At 43.1% G+C, this 22,838-nt stretch overlaps 1 protein-coding gene across 1 annotated transcript; it reads left to right on the forward strand.

Annotated features, from left to right (window-relative positions):
- The first annotated feature begins 880 nt into the window (after nucleotides 1–880).
- LOC143735216 (uncharacterized) lies at nucleotides 881–21,584 on the forward strand. The gene is made up of 7 exons (XM_077225299.1): nucleotides 881–1,145; nucleotides 4,613–4,927; nucleotides 5,129–5,422; nucleotides 5,662–5,958; nucleotides 6,644–6,754; nucleotides 16,246–16,313; nucleotides 20,737–21,584. The coding sequence occupies exons 1-7, from the start codon at nucleotides 1,100–1,102 to the stop codon at nucleotides 20,788–20,790; spliced, it is 1,185 nt and encodes a 394-aa protein (XP_077081414.1). The 5' UTR covers nucleotides 881–1,099; the 3' UTR covers nucleotides 20,791–21,584.
- The last annotated feature ends 1,254 nt before the right edge of the window (nucleotides 21,585–22,838 follow it).

The following is a 22,838-nucleotide window of genomic DNA, read 5'->3' on the forward strand; positions in this document are numbered from 1 at the left end:
AACATAAAAAACATTAATAGAGAGACACACATCTCACTTTACTACTGTATATTTGCTTGCCGTTATCAATAAAGTTTCTAACTCTGAGTTTCAAGAGTCTCTCCATATTTTATTATATTTATTATATTGAGTGCCTTCTGGAGGAATACAGACTTTATGTATATTTGAAACAGTGCACCAAATAATAAACAAACAACTTCCTCTAGCGTCTCTTTTAACCTGATTTTGGACACATTATAATATGCTTCAGGCTGTAACTAGTAAAACACACTTGTGTCGCGTCTGGCTCTGCATTGCACTGATGTGTGTGATAGGGCCCAAAATCTCTCATGTGATTTGTCTCTGTGGTCTCGTCTGAGGAGCAACTCCTCCATCTAGTGGCTCATCCTGAACTGACATGTTATCAGGAGTTTTCTTTGTCAGCTCTGACGTCACAGTCTTTAGCAGCGTGTCTGAGCCGTGTGAGAAAGTGTTTTTGTGTGAGCGTCTCACTATTGTATTTTTCACTCTGAACAAAGTGAGCATTTACAGCATCACAGCAGCATCATAATCCAGAGCTGTTGAATATTAATAATGTGAAGATATCAGAGGACACTTTCATACACACAGTTATACCAGGCAATCTGTTCCTGCTCCATAAAACCATTAGAGAAACTCTGAGATCAGTCTGAGAGGAGAAACAATCCAGACATTTGATAAGAAATGAAGAACAAACGTCCTGAAGAGAGTTACAGGAGAGAGCAGAGACAAACACTCACAGGATCTCATGACAAGATCAAACTGTTGCTTTAAGATGTTTTTAACATGTTATTGGTCAGTTTAATTCTGTTAAAAATGGTCATTGACTTACAGGAAGTTGAGGCCTACTGGAGCTCAAAGTGACAAACTGACAATGATCAGAGTGTGAATTCATCATCCAAAATAGAGTTAGATGGTTACATGCATTAACACTGAATAAATAGGCAGATATTTTAACTGTGTGTAGAGTTGCACTTCACTTTACTACAGAGCAGCTTCACATCAGCGCGTCTGTCATTTTATTACTGAACCAGTTTTGAAGAATTTGTCTCTTCATATTTGTGGACTGAAACCGTTGAAGATGTTTCACACTGTTTTGCTCTGCTTGTGTTTCTGGCGTCTGGATGGTGAGTTTTAAATGTGTTTTTATGACTTCAGTTGTTTCTGTTCTGGTAACATGTAATAAATGTCTGGTTAAGTTAGTCAGAGAGGATCAACATTCACTGTTACAGGACAGCACTGATAGGGGGGAATACAAATTATAAGGGTGAGCAAACGCGAACCGACAGAAAAATCCAGATTCGGCAGGTGATAAAAGTTATTTATATACGCTGTTTATTCCAGAAATTCCTCCAACATGTAATCCTGTAAACAACTGCTATAGAGCACAACAACATTTACGAAATCCACTAAAGACAGAAAAAAACCACTTGCATACAAGTATATCCATATATATAATAATTAAAAAAAACAATAAAACTTACAATCAGTAGAGTTGGACGCGTCGACATTTCACTGAATTGAACCGCAGTAAATGTTCTTTCCACTCATTTGTGATTTTTTTTCTCAAGTTTTTCTCAAAAGCGAGTTATATCAAGTGGTATTAAAGGCACACTATGTACGATTTTTTGGATCAAAATATTAAAAACCACTAGAACAATGCTATATATTTGTTGATTTGTGTACTTACATTATCCCAAATGTTTCTAAGAATATTTAAATCCAGAGAAATAAACAGTTTTAACCACGACATGGACCGTGCGTCGCCTATCAATGACATCATACCCGCGTTACCCTCGATATCCAGTTATGTTTTGTAGAAACCATGTAAACGCCAAAGGAAACAAAAAAACATTAAGTCAGTGTTGCCAATTTAGCGATGTTGTCTTTCTCACCCCTATAGCGACTTTTTTCATAAAATCTCACCTAGCAACTTCTTGGACAAACCTTATATAGTTCCCGAGACTCGCTAGTACGATGTCGTCTAGCGTCATTTAGTGAACAGTTTTAGATACTGTCCATTGAAAGTCGTTCGCAACAGAGCAATGAAGTCCGACTGGTGCCGATGGTTCAGAACACACTGCAAAAACAGGCGGACGACGCACAACAACGGCCCGATGATGGACGACCGTCAGCTTGGTGTGTCCCGGGACTTTTAGCATTAAAGGGAGAAGCTGTCCACCCTGTTACAATGCAATGTGTGCCATAACAGGGTGGATGTTTTTAGCTAATATAGCCAATTACTACTCAAAAAAATGGTTTTGTGGCACTGTTCTTTTTACCCAAATATGTTTTGTTAAAGTAACACACATATATTTCTTTTACCACCAAAACACTATTGTATTGCGTTTAATTAACTTAACCTGCATCATTTTCCACTTTACTTAATTATCAATCGTTAAAATAATGTAAAGGGTTTAATTTCGCGATAAACAAAAACTGAATTTGATTGTGTTCAATCTGCTTAAATATGTAAAATTAAAGTTCACTTAATCCGTTTGTGTTAGATTACATGAATGATTTGTGTTACATTAACTGAAACTGGGCGGTGCTTGTTAGTTCCCAGCATGCTTTGCATATAGCTGAATTAAGACAGAATAAATGTTGAAATGAAGTGTTATTTTATGTGTTTTTTAGAAAATGAGGAAAGGGGAACACTTTATAGTGTGTAATTGTGTTTAATGTTCAATTACATTGCAATTATTAGAACCATTTAAATTACAGTGGGTTACCATTGTGGAGAAGAGTAGAGCATTTGGTTAGGATGTGGACTGATTCAAAAAGATTTACTCTTATTGCTGAAAAAGCATATAAATCTTAGCATTTAGTATGTTAATAAGTGCTGTTATTAATTAATAGCTAGCTGTAGTCTAGTAATACATTTGAGAAATCATGTAAATCCTACATACATTTATTTTTTCAGTGCAGTTTTAAATAAACTAAGGCATGTTTCCTAAACTTAATTGAATTAAGTTAGTTTAAAGAGTAATTTAGCAGAAGATTAACATTTAGAAATATAATAAAGGATTCTAATTTTAAAAAAAAATCTAAAATGACTAATGTGTTGGCAAATAAAATTCTATCACTGAATAAGAGACAAACTTTAATTGTCTTTGAGGTTTATTTTCTTGCAAGAAAAGGCCAGCAGTCGTTCAGTCACACAGAGAGACTGCAGAGTATGACAGTGAAGGGAGGGCATCCTTCCTCCTTTATAGTCTTAACTCTCAGAATATTATATTTCTAGGCCAATGATGGTGTTTTCAACCATACGTGGAACATTCTCAGACTTGTTCATCATATTGTGTCCTCGAGTGGAGACTCTCCTGTCACGAACCAACACTCTTTACCATTCCAATACAATTCCATATTAGAAAAGGATTGTGTTTCTCTTTACTGTCATATGATGGTCACACACATCCTAAAGATAACATTTCTTCCACACTAACAATCACAAAAACACACAACAATCACTAAAACTTCAACTAAAATTAAAATGTAAAATAAAAAAAATATCATAAATATTTCAAATTATAAGTCAAAATTATAGTATCTCAGTGATACTGAAAGAACACTGGTTTGAGTCTCACAGGATGAATGTGAATAAAAAAATGTTAAATGTTGGTTTAAGACTTGGTTTAACTTCAAGGGACACTTTTGAAAATAAACCCACTGAACAGGATCTATTTGTAATGTAGAGTCACAGGCATTTGGATTTGCAGTAGTTTATTTACACATGCAGTAAAGCAGAGAGAAACAGGCTCATGTGAATGGGATAATCCAGTACTCGTAACGAAACACAGGCAAGGGTCAAGGCAGGCAGCAAAGGTTCACAGAGTCGAGAGTTCAGGCAGAGATCTAAGGTTCAGATAATAACAGGAGACAGGGAATAACGCTTGGTAATGTCAGTAGAGCAAAACAAGACTTCACAAAGTAACAATGAAAGGGACAGTCCAGATAAAGGGGAGATAATGATGAACAGGTGACGGTGATGAGGATGATCAGATAAACCAGGCAGGGATGGAGATAGATAATGACCAGAGGGAGAGATGGGAAGTGCAGTTCTAAAACTCTGGAGAGAGGGAGCGGATGCAACCAGAGGGAGGCGTAGCTGAGCGCTTCGTGACACTATTACTGAAGCTGTTTGAAAGAGTTTGGCCTTTCATATTCATGGACTGAAATCTTTCTCAAATTAGCTTCGTTCCGTTTGTGCTTGTAGCGTCTGGTTGATAAGTTTTAAATGTTTTGATGGTTTCAGTTGTTTCTGCTTTTCTGCTCATGTGATAAATTACTGGTTAAATTAGTTAACATTAGATAATATTAACATTCACTGTTATTCTCATTTAGAAATAATTAAATTAAACTCAGTGATTTATTAAATATATAAAAAAAAATATGAAGCTCCGATACTCAACAGCATTAGTTTTAGTGTGACATTAAACATTACAGTAAAAGTTTTTTTTTAGTTATTGTTCCATATATAAATCGATTTCTCATTTCATTCATCATTATTTGTATGTTGCAGAAAATGAATAAAAGTATTTTAGTGAAGCTTCATCAAACCAACATCAAGTGATTTGAAAAACTCTGTTTTCAGTGTTTGGTGATACAGTTAAAATATCAGTGAACGAGGGAGATTCAGTCTCTCTAAACTCTGATCTTACTGAAATGAAGGATGATGATGTGATTCAGTGGAGGTTTGGAAATAAAAACACTTCAATAGCAGAAATCAATAAACGGGCCGACAGAATCACTTTATATGATGATGTTCTTAATGGGAGATTCAGAGACAGACTGAAGCTGGACAATCAAACTGGATCTCTGACCATCACAAACACCACAACTGAACATGCTGGAGGTTATAAACTACAGATCAACAGTGAGATCAAGAGATTCTTTCTCACTGTCAATGGTGAGTTCAAAAACAGTAACACCTGTTTTATAATAACAAATTTTAAATGAATTCATACACCATTTGTTTTTTGTTTGTGTTGTTTTCAGGTATTGTTTATTTCAAATTTAAATTTAAAACTTTAATTTAATAAACAATTATAATCTGTTTATGTGTGACAAACCCTGCTTCTGTTTGTTCTGTGTGTGTTTGATGATTCAGTGTCAGTGATGGAGGGAGATTCAGTCTCTCTAAAAGCTCGTTTTACTAAAATAAAGGATGATTATGTGATTCAGTGGAGGTTTGGAGATGAAATCACATTAATAGCTGAAATCAATGTAACGGCCGACAGAATCACTGTATATGAAGATGTTCTTGATGGGAGATTCAGAGACAGACTGAAGCTGGACAATCAAACTGGATCTCTGACCATCACAAACACCACAACTGAACATGCTGGAGTTTATGAACGACAGATCAATGGTGTGAGAAAGAGGTTCGGTCTCATTGTCTTTGGTGAGTTTATTATTGGTTCCCTTTATTTGTTAATCACTTTGAAGTAGACATAAGAGTTTTTCAAATATAAGATGCACAATAATTTTTGGCGTTCATTTTTAAAACTTCTGAACATTTTTCTTTGGCTTAATTATTCTGATACTGTCATCTCGTAATTCTTTTTAATAAATCTGAAAATCACAAACACTCCCTCCTCAGCAGAAATTATGATTTACTGTGATGTTTCTAATCTTTCTCAGCTCGTCTGCCTGTTCCTGTCATCAGCAGTAACTCTTCACACTGTTCTTCATCATCATCATCATCATCATGTTCATTGGTGTGTTCATCAGTGGTGAATGTGAGTCATGTGACTCTCTCCTGGTACGCAGGAATCAGTGTATTGTCCAGCATCAGTGTGTGTGATCTCAGCATCAGTCTCTCTCTACCTCTGGAGGTGGAATATCAGGATAAAAACACCTACAGCTGTGTGCTGAACAATCCCATCAGCAACCAGACCACACATCTGGACATCAACACACTCTGTCACACATGTGCAGGTACCACAGCACTGCTGATATTAGTTGATGTCAGCGCTGATATTAGTTTTTATTTATTGATTATATTAAAGACTTTCAATGGTTTCAGTGATCGGTGATAAAACAAATGTTCAGCATTTTATTATTATTATTCAGCACAGAGCAAACCATCCAGATAATAAAAAAATTCCAAGCCACAGGGAAATCCAGGGAGACAGGCAGAAGATCAAGATCATGAAACAGAAATAGAAATAGAAATAGCACTCAGAAATGCAGTGTAACACCAACAAGACTTTGCAGAGAGTGACTGAGTAAACCAGGTATATACAGACAGAGTTAACAAGAGTAAATGAGAAACAGCTGAAACTAACCCGGGGATAATGAGTCTGGGCAAAGGATTCTGGGAAATGTAGTTAATAGTGGAATGACACTGCTCTGGGGAGGAGCGCCCTCTGGTGGATATACTGAGCACTCCAGCTGGTGATCTTAATAGTTGGCATACCTCAGATTGTTTATTATATTTATATACGTAGATATCCAACATCAGCCTTTCAGCCTGAAATTAAACGCAAACAATTTGATTTTTTTACTGTAACCCACAATAGAATGGAAACTAGAAACTTTAAAATTAATTTAAATGCAAAGCATCTAAATGTGACTAACTGTGAAGTTCTCTTATCACTAGCTGAAACTAAGTATCTCTCAGTGTCTATGATAGTGCTGATCTCTGCTGCTGCCGCTGGATTTCTGTTCATTGTTTCTGCAGTCGTTGGGATCTTCTGCATCTGCAAGAAATGTAGACAAACTGATCAAGAAGGCAAGTGTTATAAACGCTATTGAATTGACAAAAGTAATGGGTTATATCAAATAATAATTTACTTTAATTGTGTAGTTCCCTTTAACCTGCATGTTGTGTTGTGGTCATTTTGACCCAGAGAGGATTTTCTTTTTCCTGAAAATGCTATTTAATGTTATCACATTGCACTAAAACGTGTCAGGCTACAACTGTAACCCTTGTTCCCTGAGAAGGGAATGAGACGCTGCGTCGTATGACGACACTTTGGGGAACACCCTCAGCATGACTGTGTCTGAAGCACGTGTGCAACTAGTCCAATCCTGATTGTTGCTGCCTCACCTCGTGACGTGACAGCGTAACACGGAAAGCTACAAAGGAAGGCAGGAAACACAGTAATGTCACCTTTTGATAGGCTGAAGCAATAGGTTTGACACAGTCGCCGTAAGCTCCAACACTCCCAGAAAGTGTTTTACAGTGATGACATCGCCTAGCTTGGTCTTGAAGACTGTAGCGAGGATGGTCTCGATAAGAGCGGGAGAGACGATTGTTCCCAAATCGTGTGCCAAATCATGTAGTCGTGTGCCACACTACTCCAGAATATAGTTCTCTGCTGTGGAGATAGTAACCTTTTTTTTTGTAATAGAGCCTCAACCCCAAGCACCTTATATGGAGAAGAATGGGCCAGAATGAGCCAGTCATCTATAAAATGAAGAACCCCACCCCACAGTCGAGGGTAGTGAGAGAGGAAAAGCTTTGAACAGATTTTGGCACTTAACTGCCTCCATATTGCCAAAGCTCTTCATGCACTTCCGAGAAGAAAGGCACGCGCTCCAACCCCGAAACCAATCATCCAGCCTCGATCGCTCAGAACGGGTCTGAGCACACGGCAGCCCGGGCAAACATGGCTGTCAACTCTGAAATCCGATTCAGCATGAGCAAACACCGTCGAAGCTGGAAGCTCAGCGTCATCTTCCTCTCCAGAGAGTGTTACCTTCTCACCGATGCAGTTATCGACATCTGACCCTCATCTGGAGCGCCGAAAGACGTGCTGGGTTGCTGTGACAACAGCTCATCGGCACAAGACACGCTGAAGTGAGAGGTCTGCGGGGGTTTTCCTGGCGAAAAGCTCTCACTATAACCCAATGGCGCCACCAGGGGGTCTCCTGGCCACCCCACTGGCCACCCCAATAGCCAGTATAAATTTTAGTAGCATCAGTTATGCATTTCATAAATAAGTCAAAAATATTCTTTAGTAAAAGAAGACGGGAAATTATGCGTTGTGACGTGCTTTTTAAGTGCCAAATGGTTACAGTATACTGTTACAGCAGCTTTTTGATGTGACTTTGCCATGTTTTGACAAGCAGGGATGCAAACAGCACGCTTTTCGGCGCCTCCCGCTTTTTTCACGTCAGTTTGGGTGACAAAGTCATCTGAAGTCATTCCATAGCTTAATGTGAGGGACAGAATTCTTTTTACATCATTAAAGTATACGGAAACTCGTTTTCCCTCCTCTGCGACTGTAAATAATTCTCCATTCATATTCAAACAGCGCGTGCGCCTCTTGGATGCACGGTAAAACTCTCTCCAATATGATATATTCACATTATAATGCATGATCTGTAGATAAAAGGCTGTAGATTTGCATAAAATTACTTTATTTTGTTGGAGTTTGTTGCTGTTTTTAAACGACTCACTACCGCGTGCTTGCTAGATCACACACATCACAAGGACTATGAATCGGCATCAAACGCACAATAACTGGAATTAAAAACTGTGAAACAAAGGAACAAATCGCACTAGGATTTGTGCGCTCGACATTTCTTCGCTTTGTGACGTGAACTTTTAAATGCGCACTTATGCAGCGCAGCGCTGCACACTGTGACTCCATGTTGCTTTGAGCACATCATTCTGCACCGCGATGCGCATACGCGCTGTGATGTTATCATGGGTTTGCGCACTGAAATATTAATGAAGCCAATATATTTTGTTATACCTAGCCTGCTCAATACATTTAAAATAAGCATAATTTAATTGTATATTATTTCTTTGTAGTGTAGGCTATATATGCACTTCTGAATTCTTGACATTAATATATAAATATAAAATTGTGAAATGTACGATTGCCTGATTTAATTTTATAAGACAACTAATAGTAATTTGTTTTTATTAACATATTTAGATTTTTTAAAATTACTGTGCAGATTTTTTTCAAGAATTACTTTTTGCTGCTGATTTATACACTCATTAAGTTTATTAAAAATTCATAATACATTTATGTAATATTTAAGGTGTTAACTGTAATCTTACACTGCAAAATAATAACTTAAAAAGGATTAAATTCATCACAATTATGTAAGTATCTGGAAATTTGCCACGGGCGAGGGCCCTTATAAATATCATATCTATATAATATATATCATTATATATAATATAATATAATATATATTAGTAGGGCCCTACTAATATCATTAGTAACATTAAATATAACACAATAAACCAAAGTATGAAGTATCAGTAGGAGTTCCCTTTCAAGGGAACTCGAGCTGCGTGAAGCTGTGGGAACGCCCCTGCGTGTGTGCGTCATATGGAATCAGTCCAATGGAGAGATGGAACGTCATAGGCGGGTGACGTCATCGACCAGGAAACTATAAAGCACCCCCAAAACACAAGCGCGACAGCTTCTTTGCCTTCAGTAAGCGCTATATGTGGATCTGTCTCAAGTGTCTTTGTCTGTCACTAAGCAGGAGTTTCACTATTTCAAAAAACTATATATATATATATATATATATATATATTATATTGAGAGACAATGGCGAGCGAACAACAATTTGAGAAGTGTGTTCCTCCCTGCTCGCGCTATTTAACGAGCGGGGATAAACACAGCTTATGTGTTGTTTGTTTGGGAGTGCAGCATGCCCAGTCAGCTCTCGAGGGGGCTGATTGTGAGCATTGCGAGCGTTTGCCTCTTAGAACGCTCCGCTCCCGCCGATCACTCTTTGAGGAGAGTGGTTCGGTTCGCGATCCCCGCGGATCGGGTCCCGCTTATGCCGCGGCGACGTCATTCGTGGGGATCGCAGATGGATCTAACAGCGGGGCTTGAGACGGGCTCTGCCCTATCTCAGCCCTTACCTGTTAGATCCAGTGCCTCAGTCTCGGGTTCGGAAGCACACTCTGCGGTTTCTTCCCCCCGAACTGAGGCCCCAGTACTGCAACTATCCAGTTCTGAGGATCTGGATGCTGTTAGTCTGGATGCAGGAGATGTCGATGATTCGCCATCTCGCTCTCCCGAAAGTGAGGAGCTTATGGAGGTGCTCACTCGTGCTGTTTCTAAATCAAGCATCGAGTGGCCAGCTGTTAGGCAGGAGTCTAGAGAAAAATCTAAATTAGATGAAAGATTTTTGCCTTCCCGTTCTCAACCTCCACGCCGGTGCTTGCCCTTCTTCCCTGATCTCCAAACAGAGGTTTCGAGATCGTGGAAAAAGCCGGTCTCTTATCGTGTTTTTAGCCCTCAAACTTCCACTTATTCAAACATTGTGGGGGCTAAATCTCATGGTTATGGGGCGATGCCCAAAGCAGAAGAGGCGCTTGCTAGTCATCTTTCTGCTGAAGCTACATCTTCTTTTAAAGCACCACTTTTACCCTCTAAGCCTCTTAGAAGTACGTCAGCTTTAGTGGGTAAGGCGTATACGGCGGCCGGTCAAGCCTCGGCGTGCCTGCACACGATGTCCATCTTGCAGGGATACCAGGCTGACTTATTAAAGGATGTGAGTGACACTCAAGAGGTCAGCACTGATGTAGTTCGCGAACTGCATCAGGCTGCAGATTTATCTCTGCGCCCCACCAAGGAGTCGGCCAAGCTAATGGGCCGTACTATGGCAGCCCTGGTGGCCGCAGAGAGGCATCTACGCTTAAATCTCTCTGGGATGAAAGAAAAAGACAAAGCTTTTCTTTTGGACGCTCCGCTCTCATGGTCTTTTTGGTGATTCTGTAAATACTGTCATGGACAGATTTCAGGAAGAGAAGAAACAGTCAGCAGCGTTTCAGAAATGTATGCCTCTTAAAATTCATGTCCCCGGTACTGCTGGGCGGGAGCAGTCCAGGCCGTCAGTCAGCTCCTCACATAGGGCGCAACAGAAGCAGAGTGTCGCGTCTCGCGCTCCCCCTTCCAAACAGTGGGACCAGACGCGGCACTCTCAGCCAAAGTCTTCTGGCAAAACTGATCTGAGGACAGTTATTATGGCTAAGAAGGCTTCGGCAAAGGCGAAGTCCTGACGCCACTGGCATTAGGATGCTGAGGGTGGTCCCTGCCGTGGGAGAGAGGTGTTCACCGCATTACACGGTGCCCGCTCTTCTTCGGTGCCCTCAGGGGCCCGTTCTGCTAACCCCGCCTTCATGCCGGGGCACAGACGGTCCCAGCGAGCGCTTTCCCGAGGGACGCTCGCCCCCTCTATGGAGGGTCTCAGAGCAGTGTTTGCTGCTCAAGTTACACCACAGTCTCGAGAGACTGGTACCCTTAGTAGTATTTCTGGCAGAGTGGAAAAGCCTTCCAAAAATATCTCAGTGGGTTCTGCACACAGTAAAAAAGGGTTATACTATCCAATTCAGGTGTTGTCCACCAAAATTCAGAGGGGTTCTGCCCACAGTGGTGGGCCCCGAGCAGGCTCTGGTAATGGAACAAGAGGTGAAAGCGCTCCTTCAAAAGGGGGCTATAGAATGGGTTCCTCCTCCCAGGTTGGAGTCAGGTTTTTACAGCCGATATTTCATCGTTCCAAAGAAGGATGGGGGGTTACGTCCAATTTTAGATCTGCGCGTGTTGAATCGCTCGGCAGGGAAGCTAAAATTCAAGATGCTCACTATCAAGCAGATCGTGTCACAAATCAGATCCGAGGACTGGTTTGTCACGTTAGATCTGAAGGACGCGTACTTCCATATTTCCATCCTTCCACAACACAGGAAGTTCCTGAGGTTCGCCTTCGGGGGCGAGGCGTACCAGTACAAGGTTCTTCCATTTGGCCTAGCTTTATCTCCCCGCACTTTCACGAAATGCATGGATGCAGCTTTAGCGCCCCTTAGGTTTCAGGGCATTCGTATCCTCAATTACATCGACGATTGGTTGATTTTAGCTCAGAGAGAGCAGATGGCGGTTCAGCATCGAGATGTTGTTCTCGCTCATATGAGAAAGTTTGGGTTGAGGCTGAACGCAAAGAAAAGTGTATTATCTCCTTCTCAGAAGACCACTTTTCTGGGTGTCGTTTGGGATTCGATCTCGATGCGGGCGCGACTTTCTCCGACCCGCATCGCTTCGATTCTTTCAGCTATGAAACAAGTAAAGCTAGGCCAGCTACTCACTGTAAAACAGTTTCAGAGACTGTTGGGTCTGATGGCAGCAGCGTCCAACGTCATACCTTGCGGCCTGTTGTACATGAGACCACTGGAGTGGTGGCTCCGGACCAAGGGATGCTCCCCGAGGGGAAATCCCCTCCGCACAATCAAAGTCACGCGGCGCTGCCTTCGTGCTCTGGCCATGTGGAAAGAAACCTGGTTCCTATCCAAAGGGCCTGTGTTGGGGGCTCTTTGTCGTCGCGTAACGCTAACGACGGATGCTTCCCTCACAGGGTGGGGGGCGGTCATGAGTGGTCGTCCAGCCCAAGGTCTGTGGCAGGACCATCATCTATCATGGCATATAAATTGTCTAGAGATGTTGGCGGTGTTCCAAGCTTTGAAACACTTCCTAGCAGACCTCAGAGGTCATCATGTGTTAGTTCAGTCAGACAACATGTCGGTGGTCTCGTATATAAATCATCAGGGGGGCCTGCGGTCGCGTCCACTTTACAATGTGGCCCGTCAGATCCTCCTGTGGTCCCAGGGGAAGTTACGGTCTCTGAGAGCTATGTATCTTCCTGGTTATTTGAATGTGGTAGCAGACTCCCTGTCGAGGCAGGGGCCGAGGCCGGGGGAATGGAGGCTCCACCCCGAGGTGGTGGAATCCTTTGGTTGAGTTTCGGTCGCGCCGAGGTGGACCTATTCGACAACGCACTGTCATCTGTGGTTCTCCATCAGTCAGCCAGCCCCTCTGGGGTTGGACGCTCTGGTACAGCCGTGGCCGAGGTCAATTCTGTATGCTTTTCCCCCGGTTGCTCTGCTACCAGGAGTTCTGGAGAGGGTTCGCCGGGACGGGGTCAGCCTACTTCTAGTAGCCCCGTTCTGGCCGGCCCGAGTATGGTTCGCGGACCTAATATCTCTTCTGGACGTCTCTCCCCTGGAGATTCCGATCAGGAGGGATCTACTCTCAGGAGGGCGGTACGATATTTCACCCCCGCCCAGAGTTGTGGAAACTGTGGGCTTGGCCTCTGAGGGGGCCCAGCTCATAGAATCTGGTCTCTCAACTGAGGTTGTTGAGACCATCCTTCACTCCAGATTAACGATTAAGTTATATGCCCTGAAGTGGAAACTTTTCACTTCTTGGTGTGCAGAACATCGGCAGGACCCAGTTAACGGCCCAGTGGGTGCAGTGCTGGAGTTTCTGCAGGAACGTTTCTCTGCAGGGTTATCCCCCTCCACACTAAAGGTGTATGTGGCGGCACTAGCTGCTTTCCATGTCCCTTTCAGTGGAGTTTCTCTTCGGAGACACCCGCTTATAACTCGTTTCCTCGTGGCACTTTGAGGCTGAGGCCTGCAGTTCGTACAAGGGAGCCGACTTGGGATTTGGCCATTGTACTAGAGGGCCTTTCTTTGGCCCCCTTTGAACCTATTGAGGAAGTTTCTGAGAAATTTCTCACTTACAAAACTCTTTTTCTGCTTGCAATCTCCTCACTTAAGAGAATCGGAGATTTGCAGGCCCTGTCGGTTGCACCCTCGTGCCTGGAGTTTTCGCCTGGTATGGTTAAGGCTTTTCTATACCCTAGACCAGGTTATGTCCCTAAGGTCCCTACTAATGCTGTTAGACCTACAGTGCTGCAGGCTTTCTATCCTCCTCCTTTTGTGTCATCAGATCAGGAGAAACTCAACCTTCTCTGCCCGGTTAGGGCGTTAGACGCTTAGGTCCACAGAGCTGCCCTGTGGAGGAAATCAGAACAGTTATTTGTGTGCTTTGGACCACCCAGGAAAGGGTGTCCCGCGTCTAAACAGAGAATGAGCAAGTAGGTGGTTGAGGCCATCTCACTTGCTTATGAGTCGGCTGGTCAGCCTTCCCCTTTGGCTGTACGAGCCCACTCTACTAGGAGTATGGCTGCTTCTAAAGCATTGTTGTCAGGAGTATCGCTAAGTGATGTTTGTGATGCGGCTGGATGGTCCTCACCGCATACATTTGTTAAGTTCTATGAATTGGACTTAAGTTCCACTCCTGGAGCGCAGGTTCTCTCGTCCTCTGTGCGCTAGTTCCCACATGACGGTCATTTGCTCCTATGGCGACGTGGGTATTGGCGTTCCCACAGCTTGACGCAGCTCGAGTTCCCTTGAAAGGGAACGTCTCGGTTACGTATGTAACCCTAGTTCCCTGATAGGGAACGAGACGGTGCGTCGTTTTGCCATACTCTCAGCATGCCCGTTAGCGCTTCCTTCAGGCCTATCAGAAGCTGTTGCGCTTGTGTTTTGGGGGTGCTTTATAGTTTCCTGGTCGATGACGTCACCCGCCTATGACGTTCCGTCTCTCCATTGGACTGATTCCATACGTGCTTCATGACGCACACACGCAGGGGCGTTCCCACAGCTTGACGCAGCGTCTCGTTCCCTATCAGAGAACTAGGGTTACATACGTAACCGAGACGTTTCCTTAAGTCTTTCTGATAGTTTTCTACAGGCCGGTTTACTACAACAGTAGAATAAAATTCTGAAATTATGGTTTATAGTTTTGATGTGCCACCCCAAGATTTTAAGTGGCCCCATCTGGCCACCCCTATGAAAAATTTCTGGAGGCACCACTGCTATAACCCTCGGTCTCCCAAAGTGTTGAGCACACCCACGGCGGTGCTTTTACACACAATCGGCGGCTGGTCAACAACAAAGGGGACTCAAGCATTTACGAGAAAGGAGAGTCACGACCCGCGTGCCGACGTGGTCATGTTCGCATGTGAGGACATGAACCCCCCACGAACACAGTCTCAGCAGGCTTGCGTCCATGCATGTGAGACAGAGATCGTGGCCGTCAGATAAGGACAGAAAACAACCGCATCCAGGAATGCACTTACGGAGTTGTGTTTTAAAAGTGCTTGCTCTTTTAGGAAATCTGCTCTTGTGTGCCGAAGCACCGAGGGGTGTAACGCTACACTTCTACGTGCACAGCCCTTTCAAGAAGCGAATAAACGCTCTATGGACCGGACAGATCTCCTGAGAAATAAACTCTTTTTAGCAGTTAAAATAGCTTTCTCTGCACAGGAATCCACTTCAGTTGAAGGATAACTGACATGAGCGATCGCTGTTCCGAAGCAAAATATGAATGAAAGTGAGTGAATGAAAGTCCCAGTCCTATTTATACTCGTATGTCCAGGTAGGTGTGATTCGACATGCAAATCTCACTGGTTAATGTCCATTGGGCTGTTCTGTTAACACTTGGAGGTGATTGGGCTCACAGACAAGACCCCAGTACATTAGTCCGTCGAAACATTGAACGTGACTGACTGAATGGGAACTTACCGACTTTGCTCACACAGGCTATAACAACTTCCCCCAAAACAATCTGATAATAATGTTTTTACTTGTTTGTAACACTTATGTTATTCCTGGTCAAAAATGACCGACCTCCAAAAATGTTCTTATAATTTTCTCTTTCTGCTATATTATTACCACACATAGGATTTAAGCTAGTTTTATTTCAATTAGCACATTTTTGCATTTCTTTTTGGAACAGGTTGATCGTAGGTCTTATTGATCTGTTGAGTGAAAAATGACAACATTATCCATAAATAATGCTTTTTTCACTCAAATACTGAGGTGCATAAGCTCAGATCAACGACCGACAACCATTCAGTTTCAAAAATAAACACTAAACCTGTGCTAACTGAAAGAAAACAAGTTGTCAAAAAGATTGAATCCAAAACTTGCTGGTAATACAGAATAATAAAAGATTGACATTTTTGACTAGGAACATCACATTAGGTAAAGGATTTTCTGCACAGCAAATATATCACCATCTTTATTTTTTATAGCCCTTTATACAATACAGATTGTTTAAAAACAGCAAGGGTAATGATAAAAAGTGTTAATGGAAAGATCACTGAATAATATGTGTAGATGTTGGGTTTAGCAGTTCTCTATAGTGATGATGGGCATTTCACCTGAGCTTCAATTTCATCATAGAAAAAATGTTAATTATTTAATTCAACATTTTATGGGTTTGAATTATGTGCAAAGAATGTCTTTCTGAATGTATGTTTGTGAGCAATGTGAGCTTTTACACTTAAACTTCGACAACACTAATAACATATATGATGTAAAGATACAGATATAGTTAATAACATTCAGTTTTGTTGTTTTAATCCACTTACTTATTATATTACATCTTATCATTGATACAGTTGAGACTCACGAAGAAGAAATCACTTACGTCGTGCCAAAGTTCTACAAAAGAAATTCACAGAAATTGGTAAGATCATTTATTACTAATTCATGTCTGTGTATCATTTCAGCAGTGAGTGCGCTTGTGTGTGATAGATCATCATTCAGACGAAAACACAAAACACCACCATATTAAATATGTATGAAGATCAGCATTCAATGCAAGACACATAATACTCACACAACACTCTGTCATGATCCGGCCTTCTTGTCCTTGATTTCCTCTGGTCTTGAGCCTGGATCATGACAGACCCGTGTTTTGTGTACAAGCGCATGGCCAATTGCTTGGGCCATGTGCTTGTGTTGTCTCGTTACGTTACCCCGCCCCCTTGTTATCCTTGTCTCGTCATTATTGTCTATTCAGTTTCACCTGTCCTTGTCTAGTCAGCTTCACCTGTCTTTGTCATTAGTGTCTCCCTTTTTAATCCCCTTGTGTTTGCTGTCATGTGTCGGTACATTGTCAACCTGTGCGTGTTACTCTTTGTGAGAGTCCTGTGAGTACTTTGTCTGAATATTGTATTAAGAATTGTGAGTTTATGTAGCTGTTTGTTTTCTTCATCTTGTCTTTAACAGTCAGTATCTAGTCCTAGTTTATTTCCTGTCTTAGTCTAGTTGTACTGCCCCATCTGTCCTGTTTTGCCCCCTCGTGGGTTTTTGTTTTCTGTTTTGTGCCTCAATAAATCCCTGTTAGTCTGCATATCGTCTGCATTTGGGTTCGTTCCTCCAACCTCATGACAGAATGTACCGACCAACTAAGAACCCAGCAGACAGTATGACCTCTCAACTCCAGTTCCAGACGGAGTTCCGTGAGCGATGCTGGTTGTCCGCATCAACCAACGGAGAACGGGTCATTTGCCCTATACCGTCCCAGGGTGAGCAGATCATGAGGGATTATGCCCGCCTCTGGGATCATTTTTCCCGGGAGGTTCCGCAGGCTTCTTCCTCGGGCTCTCCACCTTCTGCCTGCCTGCCAGCTATTCCCGAGGGTCGAATGATAGGCGTCGCGACGCTTGGGGACCAGGCTGGCGCCCTCATGACTCCTGGCACTTCATCTACCCCCTTCGGTCTTCGAGGGAAACGAGGGAGGCGAACCTCGTGGGACTCTCCTTCAGAGTCCTCAGCGTCGGAGTCTATCCTGCCAGAGATAACCCCTTCTTCGCCCGACACAGTTTCCGCTGAGCTTCCCCAACCCGTCTCAGCTCCGGCGATGGTCTCTGCTTCGCGGCCTAGGAGAAAGAGGGGAGCCTTCCGTTCTTCGCCCGCTGCAGTCACAGAGCCCGCTGCAGTCACAGAGCCCGCTGCAGTCACAGAGCCCGCTGCAGTCACAGAGCCCGCTGCAGTCACAGAGCCCGCTGCAGTCACAGAGCCCGCTGCAGTCACAGAGCCCGCTGCAGTCACAGAGCCCGCTGCAGTCACAGAGCCCGCTGCAGTCACAGAGCCCGCTGCAGTCACAGAGCCCGCTGCAGTCACAGAGCCCGCTGCAGTCACAGAGCCCGCTGCAGTCACAGAGCCCGCTGCAGTCACAGAGCCCGCTGCAGTCACAGAGCCCGCTGCAGTCACAGAGCCCGCTGCAGTCACAGAGCCCGCTGCAGTCACAGAGCCCGCTGCAGTCACAGAGCCCGCTGCAGTCACAGAGCCCGCTGCAGTCACAGAGCCCGCTGCAGTCACAGAGCCCGCTGCAGTCACAGAGCCCGCTGCAGTCACAGAGCCCGCTGCAGTCACAGAGCCCGCTGCAGTCACAGAGCCCGCTGCAGTCACAGAGCCCGCTGCAGTCACAGAGCCCGCTGCAGTCACAGAGCCCGCTGCAGTCACAGAGCCCGCTGCAGTCACAGAGCCCGCTGCAGTCACAGAGCCCGCTGCAGTCACAGAGCCCGCTGCAGTCACAGAGCCCGCTGCAGTCACAGAGCCCGCTGCAGTCACAGAGCCCGCTGCAGTCACAGAGCCCGCTGCAGTCACAGAGCCCGCTGCAGTCACAGAGCCCGCTGCAGTCACAGAGCCCGCTGCAGTCACAGAGCCCGCTGCAGTCACAGAGCCCGCTGCAGTCACAGAGCCCGCTGCAGTCACAGAGCCCGCTGCAGTCACAGAGCCCGCTGCAGTCACAGAGCCCGCTGCAGTCACAGAGCCCGCTGCAGTCACAGAGCCCGCTGCAGTCACAGAGCCCGCTGCAGTCACAGAGCCCGCTGCAGTCACAGAGCCCGCTGCAGTCACAGAGCCCGCTGCAGTCACAGAGCCCGCTGCAGTCACAGAGCCCGCTGCAGTCACAGAGCCCGCTGCAGTCACAGAGCCCGCTGCAGTCACAGAGCCCGCTGCAGTCACAGAGCCCGCTGCAGTCACAGAGCCCGCTGCAGTCACAGAGCCCGCGGCAGACAGCGGTTCTTCCGGTTCTGATTCGAGCGCTTCATCTGAGTCTGTTTTCATGTGTGCGGAGTCTGATTCTGTGAGTTCGGTTCCCGCTCCACAGCCGTCTGCTACGTCCCCTGTTATGTGTCCTGTTCCTTTGCCCGCTGTTTCCCCAGTCAGGAGTCTTGTCTCGCCACCCTCAGCTTCCCCTGTCGTGATTCCCCCTCCGTCGTCCACTGTACCTCCTGTCCCTAATCAACCCCGGACTGTTTCCTCCAAGACCCCTCTTGTGTCCCGATCCAAACCTGCCCCGATTCCTCGCCCTAAGCCCTCAGCCCATTTTCCGAAGACCCCCAGCACCATGAACTCTGTGTTTCCTCCGCCACCTCTTCCTTGTTTGTTATTTTTATTGTTTCATCCTAACCCTGCTGTTGTGTTTTCGTGTTTGCCACTACTGTTGTTTGTTATGTTTTGTTGGTTTGTGTCAATGTCTCAATCAGTCTTGTCTCGCGTCTAATGTCCTCTTGAGGAGCGTCTGGTAGCCGCTCCTTAAGTGGGGGGTTCTGTCATGATCCGGCCTTGTCCTTGATTTCCTCTGGTCTTGAGCCTGGATCATGACAGACCCGTGTTTTGTGTACAAGCGCATGGCCAATTGCTTGGGCCATGTGCTTGTGTTGTCTCGTTACGTTACCCCGCCCCCTTGTTATCCTCGTCTCGTCATTATTGTCTATTCAGTTTCACCTGTCCTTGTCTAGTCAGCTTCACCTGTCTTTGTCATTAGTGTCTCCCTTTTTAATCCCCTTGTGTTTGCTGTCATGTGTCGGTACATTGTCAACCTGTGCGTGTTACTCTTTGTGAGAGTCCTGTGAGTACTTTGTCTGAATATTGTATTAAGAATTGTGAGTTTATGTAGCTGTTTGTTTTCTTCATCTTGTCTTTAACAGTCAGTATCTAGTCCTAGTTTATTTCCTGTCTTAGTCTAGTTGTACTGCCCCATCTGTCCTGTTTTGCCCCCTCGTGGGTTTTTGTTTTCTGTTTTTTGCCTCAATAAATCCCTGTTAGTCTGCATTTGGGTTCGTTCCTCCAACCTCATGACACACTCATTCTACCATGTAACTAAAGAGTAACAGATCAACAGTTAAAGGGATCATGATCTGCCTTTTTTATTTTACACTGTTCTCTGAGGTCCACTTGTAATGATCTTATGTTGTCAATGTTGGGATCAGAAGGAAGGTTGTGTTGAACAAAGGCTGTGTTGTTTCACTATTTGGCACTGCACCGCGTCTTTCTGTCTTCAGAGCCGTCCCTACCGTTTGGTTTCTGCATTGACCTACGCTTGCGTTCCTCGTTATTTAACTAATACATGGCATGCATGAATCGGTGAGCCGGGCTTATTTTTGGTTAGGTCAACTTTATTATCCCCAAGGGGCAATTTGTTTTACAGCCAGCAGTAATCATACAATAAAAAAATAAAATAAAAAAAACACAACAACAAACACACAATATTATATATAAAAAAGACTTCTTTAATTAATTACTCTAAAATAATTTAGAAAACCAATGGTAGCTGGTACAAAATAATTTTTAAATCTATCAGTCCTACAAAACGGTTATATAGTCCTACTAAGTAAGCAAGAAGCAGTCGTTGATCTTCTTCTCCAGAGGAGGTGTTTAGCTTCCCTAATGCAAAATAAAGTAGCATATTCCACAGTCAGTCATTCAGATGGATTTTCTTCAATATAAGCTGTTTTTAGACTAACAAGAACGTTTAAAGTTCTGAAACTTACAGGATGTTTTTATAGTATAGTATAATGACCTCTTATATGTTTGATTTCTCATTTCATGACCCCTTTACAATGTTCAGTGTTTGAAATGAGCCACTGATGAAGTATTTCCTGTGTCAGTTGATGACATCACAGTCCAACACAATTCTGTCTATCTGTCATTTGAATTGAATTTTTTTTAAGCAACTATTTTTTTTCAAGCTTTAAAAAACAAACGGAAGGAAACAATGTTTTATGACACACTTGAGGCTGGTTTTATATCTGCATATTGTAAAATGATTTCAAGGACATACATGCATTTATTATTATATATTGTGTATTTGACAGGATAATAAAGAGGAGGATCATGTGGTGTATGCGCCGATCGTCAAGAGAAAATGATCAAACTGCAAGAACCAGACCAGCAGTGTGTTACGTTTCACGTATGTTTGTGTGTTTTGCTCTCTTTTTTTCTTTTGTGCTCTTGCTTCTATTCATACTCCTAGGTCTTGTATCACTGGCTGCTCATCATAATCACATTACGTCCGCCGGGTTAAAAGGCCCATTGACAAGAAGTGTGGCAGATCAGCGCCAGATCTCAGCTAACACCCATGCTTTGATTGTTTGTTAGAATCAAGTTCACATGTATGTCTATGTTTGTGATTATAATTATGTTTATACTTACTCGCTGGTTCAGAGATTATTACTCTTTCGGGTTGTGTCGTTATTGCTATTGATGTAATGTGTTGTTTCAGAACTAGATTTCTAAACTCGACTAAGTAGCCCAACCGCAGATCATTTAGAGTGAAGCTTTGGTTGTGTTGTGAGTTTGTTGTCTACTGACTGTTCTGTCTGTACAATTAAGATCCCATCAGTAAAGACCACGGTATAGTATTCTTCTCTGTTAGTTAGTTGGAGAGTGGTCGTAACCCATTGTTGTTGTTTAGTTAGTTAGTATAGTTTATGTAAGGCGTCGAATATGTTGAAGATTGCGGGATGTTTTCTACATTTTCTTTTTGGCAGTTAGTTCTAGAGGTTTTGGGTTAAATAGTTATGGGGGTTATGTTTTGATTATTTCATTAATTTGGCGACACTCTTGTTTTCCTGATTATCCATGTTTTCTTTTCCTTTACATTTATCATATGCTTTGTAACGTCCTTACACCTCTGTGATTGAATAAACGTTTTCAAAGTTAAGACTGGTTTCCATGGTTGTTTTTGCCACTTGCCCACCTAGCAGCAGTACCTCACTTAAATGTTACGCAATCATCCCGCTAACATCTTTTAACACGTAACAAGTGTGATCTCTTTCACAGGAACCGCTGGAGTTTCCTCTTTAGTTTTGAGTTTTGGTATTGTTGAAGCTTGAAATTCAGTGATGGACTAATTAAACTCTCTCTTTTTTCAACTCTTTATTGTCTTTAGAAATAAAATAACATCCACTCAAACAAACAGACAGTGAAGGGAAAACAACAGACATGTCACCAATAATTTAACAATATGAAAGGAGAAGAAGGGAAAAAAATAAAAAATAAATAAAAAAGGTAATTTCCTTTATATAGTCCAATATCTTGTAAGAAAAATATTGCCATGCATCAATGGTACTAGGTTTAGCCTTGTTAATATGTGCTGTTGTACATTCACAGGTCACTATTTTGTGGAGGCTATGAATCCAATATATTTCTGCACACATGTGCGGAGTAAACCAGTTCTGTATTATAGTCTTCTTTGCAGCTGTAAACCCAGCAAACATCATTCTTTTTTGTATTGAACTTATAAAGGAGTCCATGTCATCATTGAGAAGACATAAACCTGGATTAGACATGTAATCAATTTGTAACAAGGAGGACAAAACCAAGTTTACATTAGCCAATAGGTTGACAACAATTGGACACTCCCAGAACATATGAAGAAAAGTTCCATGAGGATACAGTGTTACAGATATGGCAATTGTAAGTTGATTGCAGTTTCATTTTGAACCTCTTAAGGGGTTATGTATGCTCTATGTATGACTTTGAAATGGATAAGACGATGAGCCAGGTTTTTAGAATTTAAGATTAGATTAGACCACACCCTCTCCCAGTCGACAGATACATTAAAATCAGACAATTCACGATTCCAGATAGATTTAATAGAAAGAGGCTTTGCAATGTGATCATTAAGTTTACTGTAGCCTATATTAACGAAACAGAAGGCCAACCAGAGGATTGTGCGATCCAGTCCCACATAGGGTGTGAATAAATAAGGGATGCCCAGGGAACTCCATATGCCTTGAGAGCCGAGCGTAGCTGGAAAAAGACAAAATATGAGGATGCTGGTAAACAAGTGGCAGCATAGAAAAAAGAAAATTAAGCCGAGGTAATTAAACTCTCTCTTAAAGAATCTGCTTGTAATACAAGGACTTTTAACAAATGATCCAAATCTCGTGGTCCACTGGAGCTTTTTCATGTT

The sequence above is a fragment of the Siphateles boraxobius genome, unplaced genomic scaffold, assembly GCF_051911475.1.
Source record: "Siphateles boraxobius isolate OS27281-9 unplaced genomic scaffold, OSU_SipBor_1 13, whole genome shotgun sequence".
Lineage (NCBI taxonomy): Eukaryota > Metazoa > Chordata > Actinopteri > Cypriniformes > Leuciscidae > Siphateles > Siphateles boraxobius.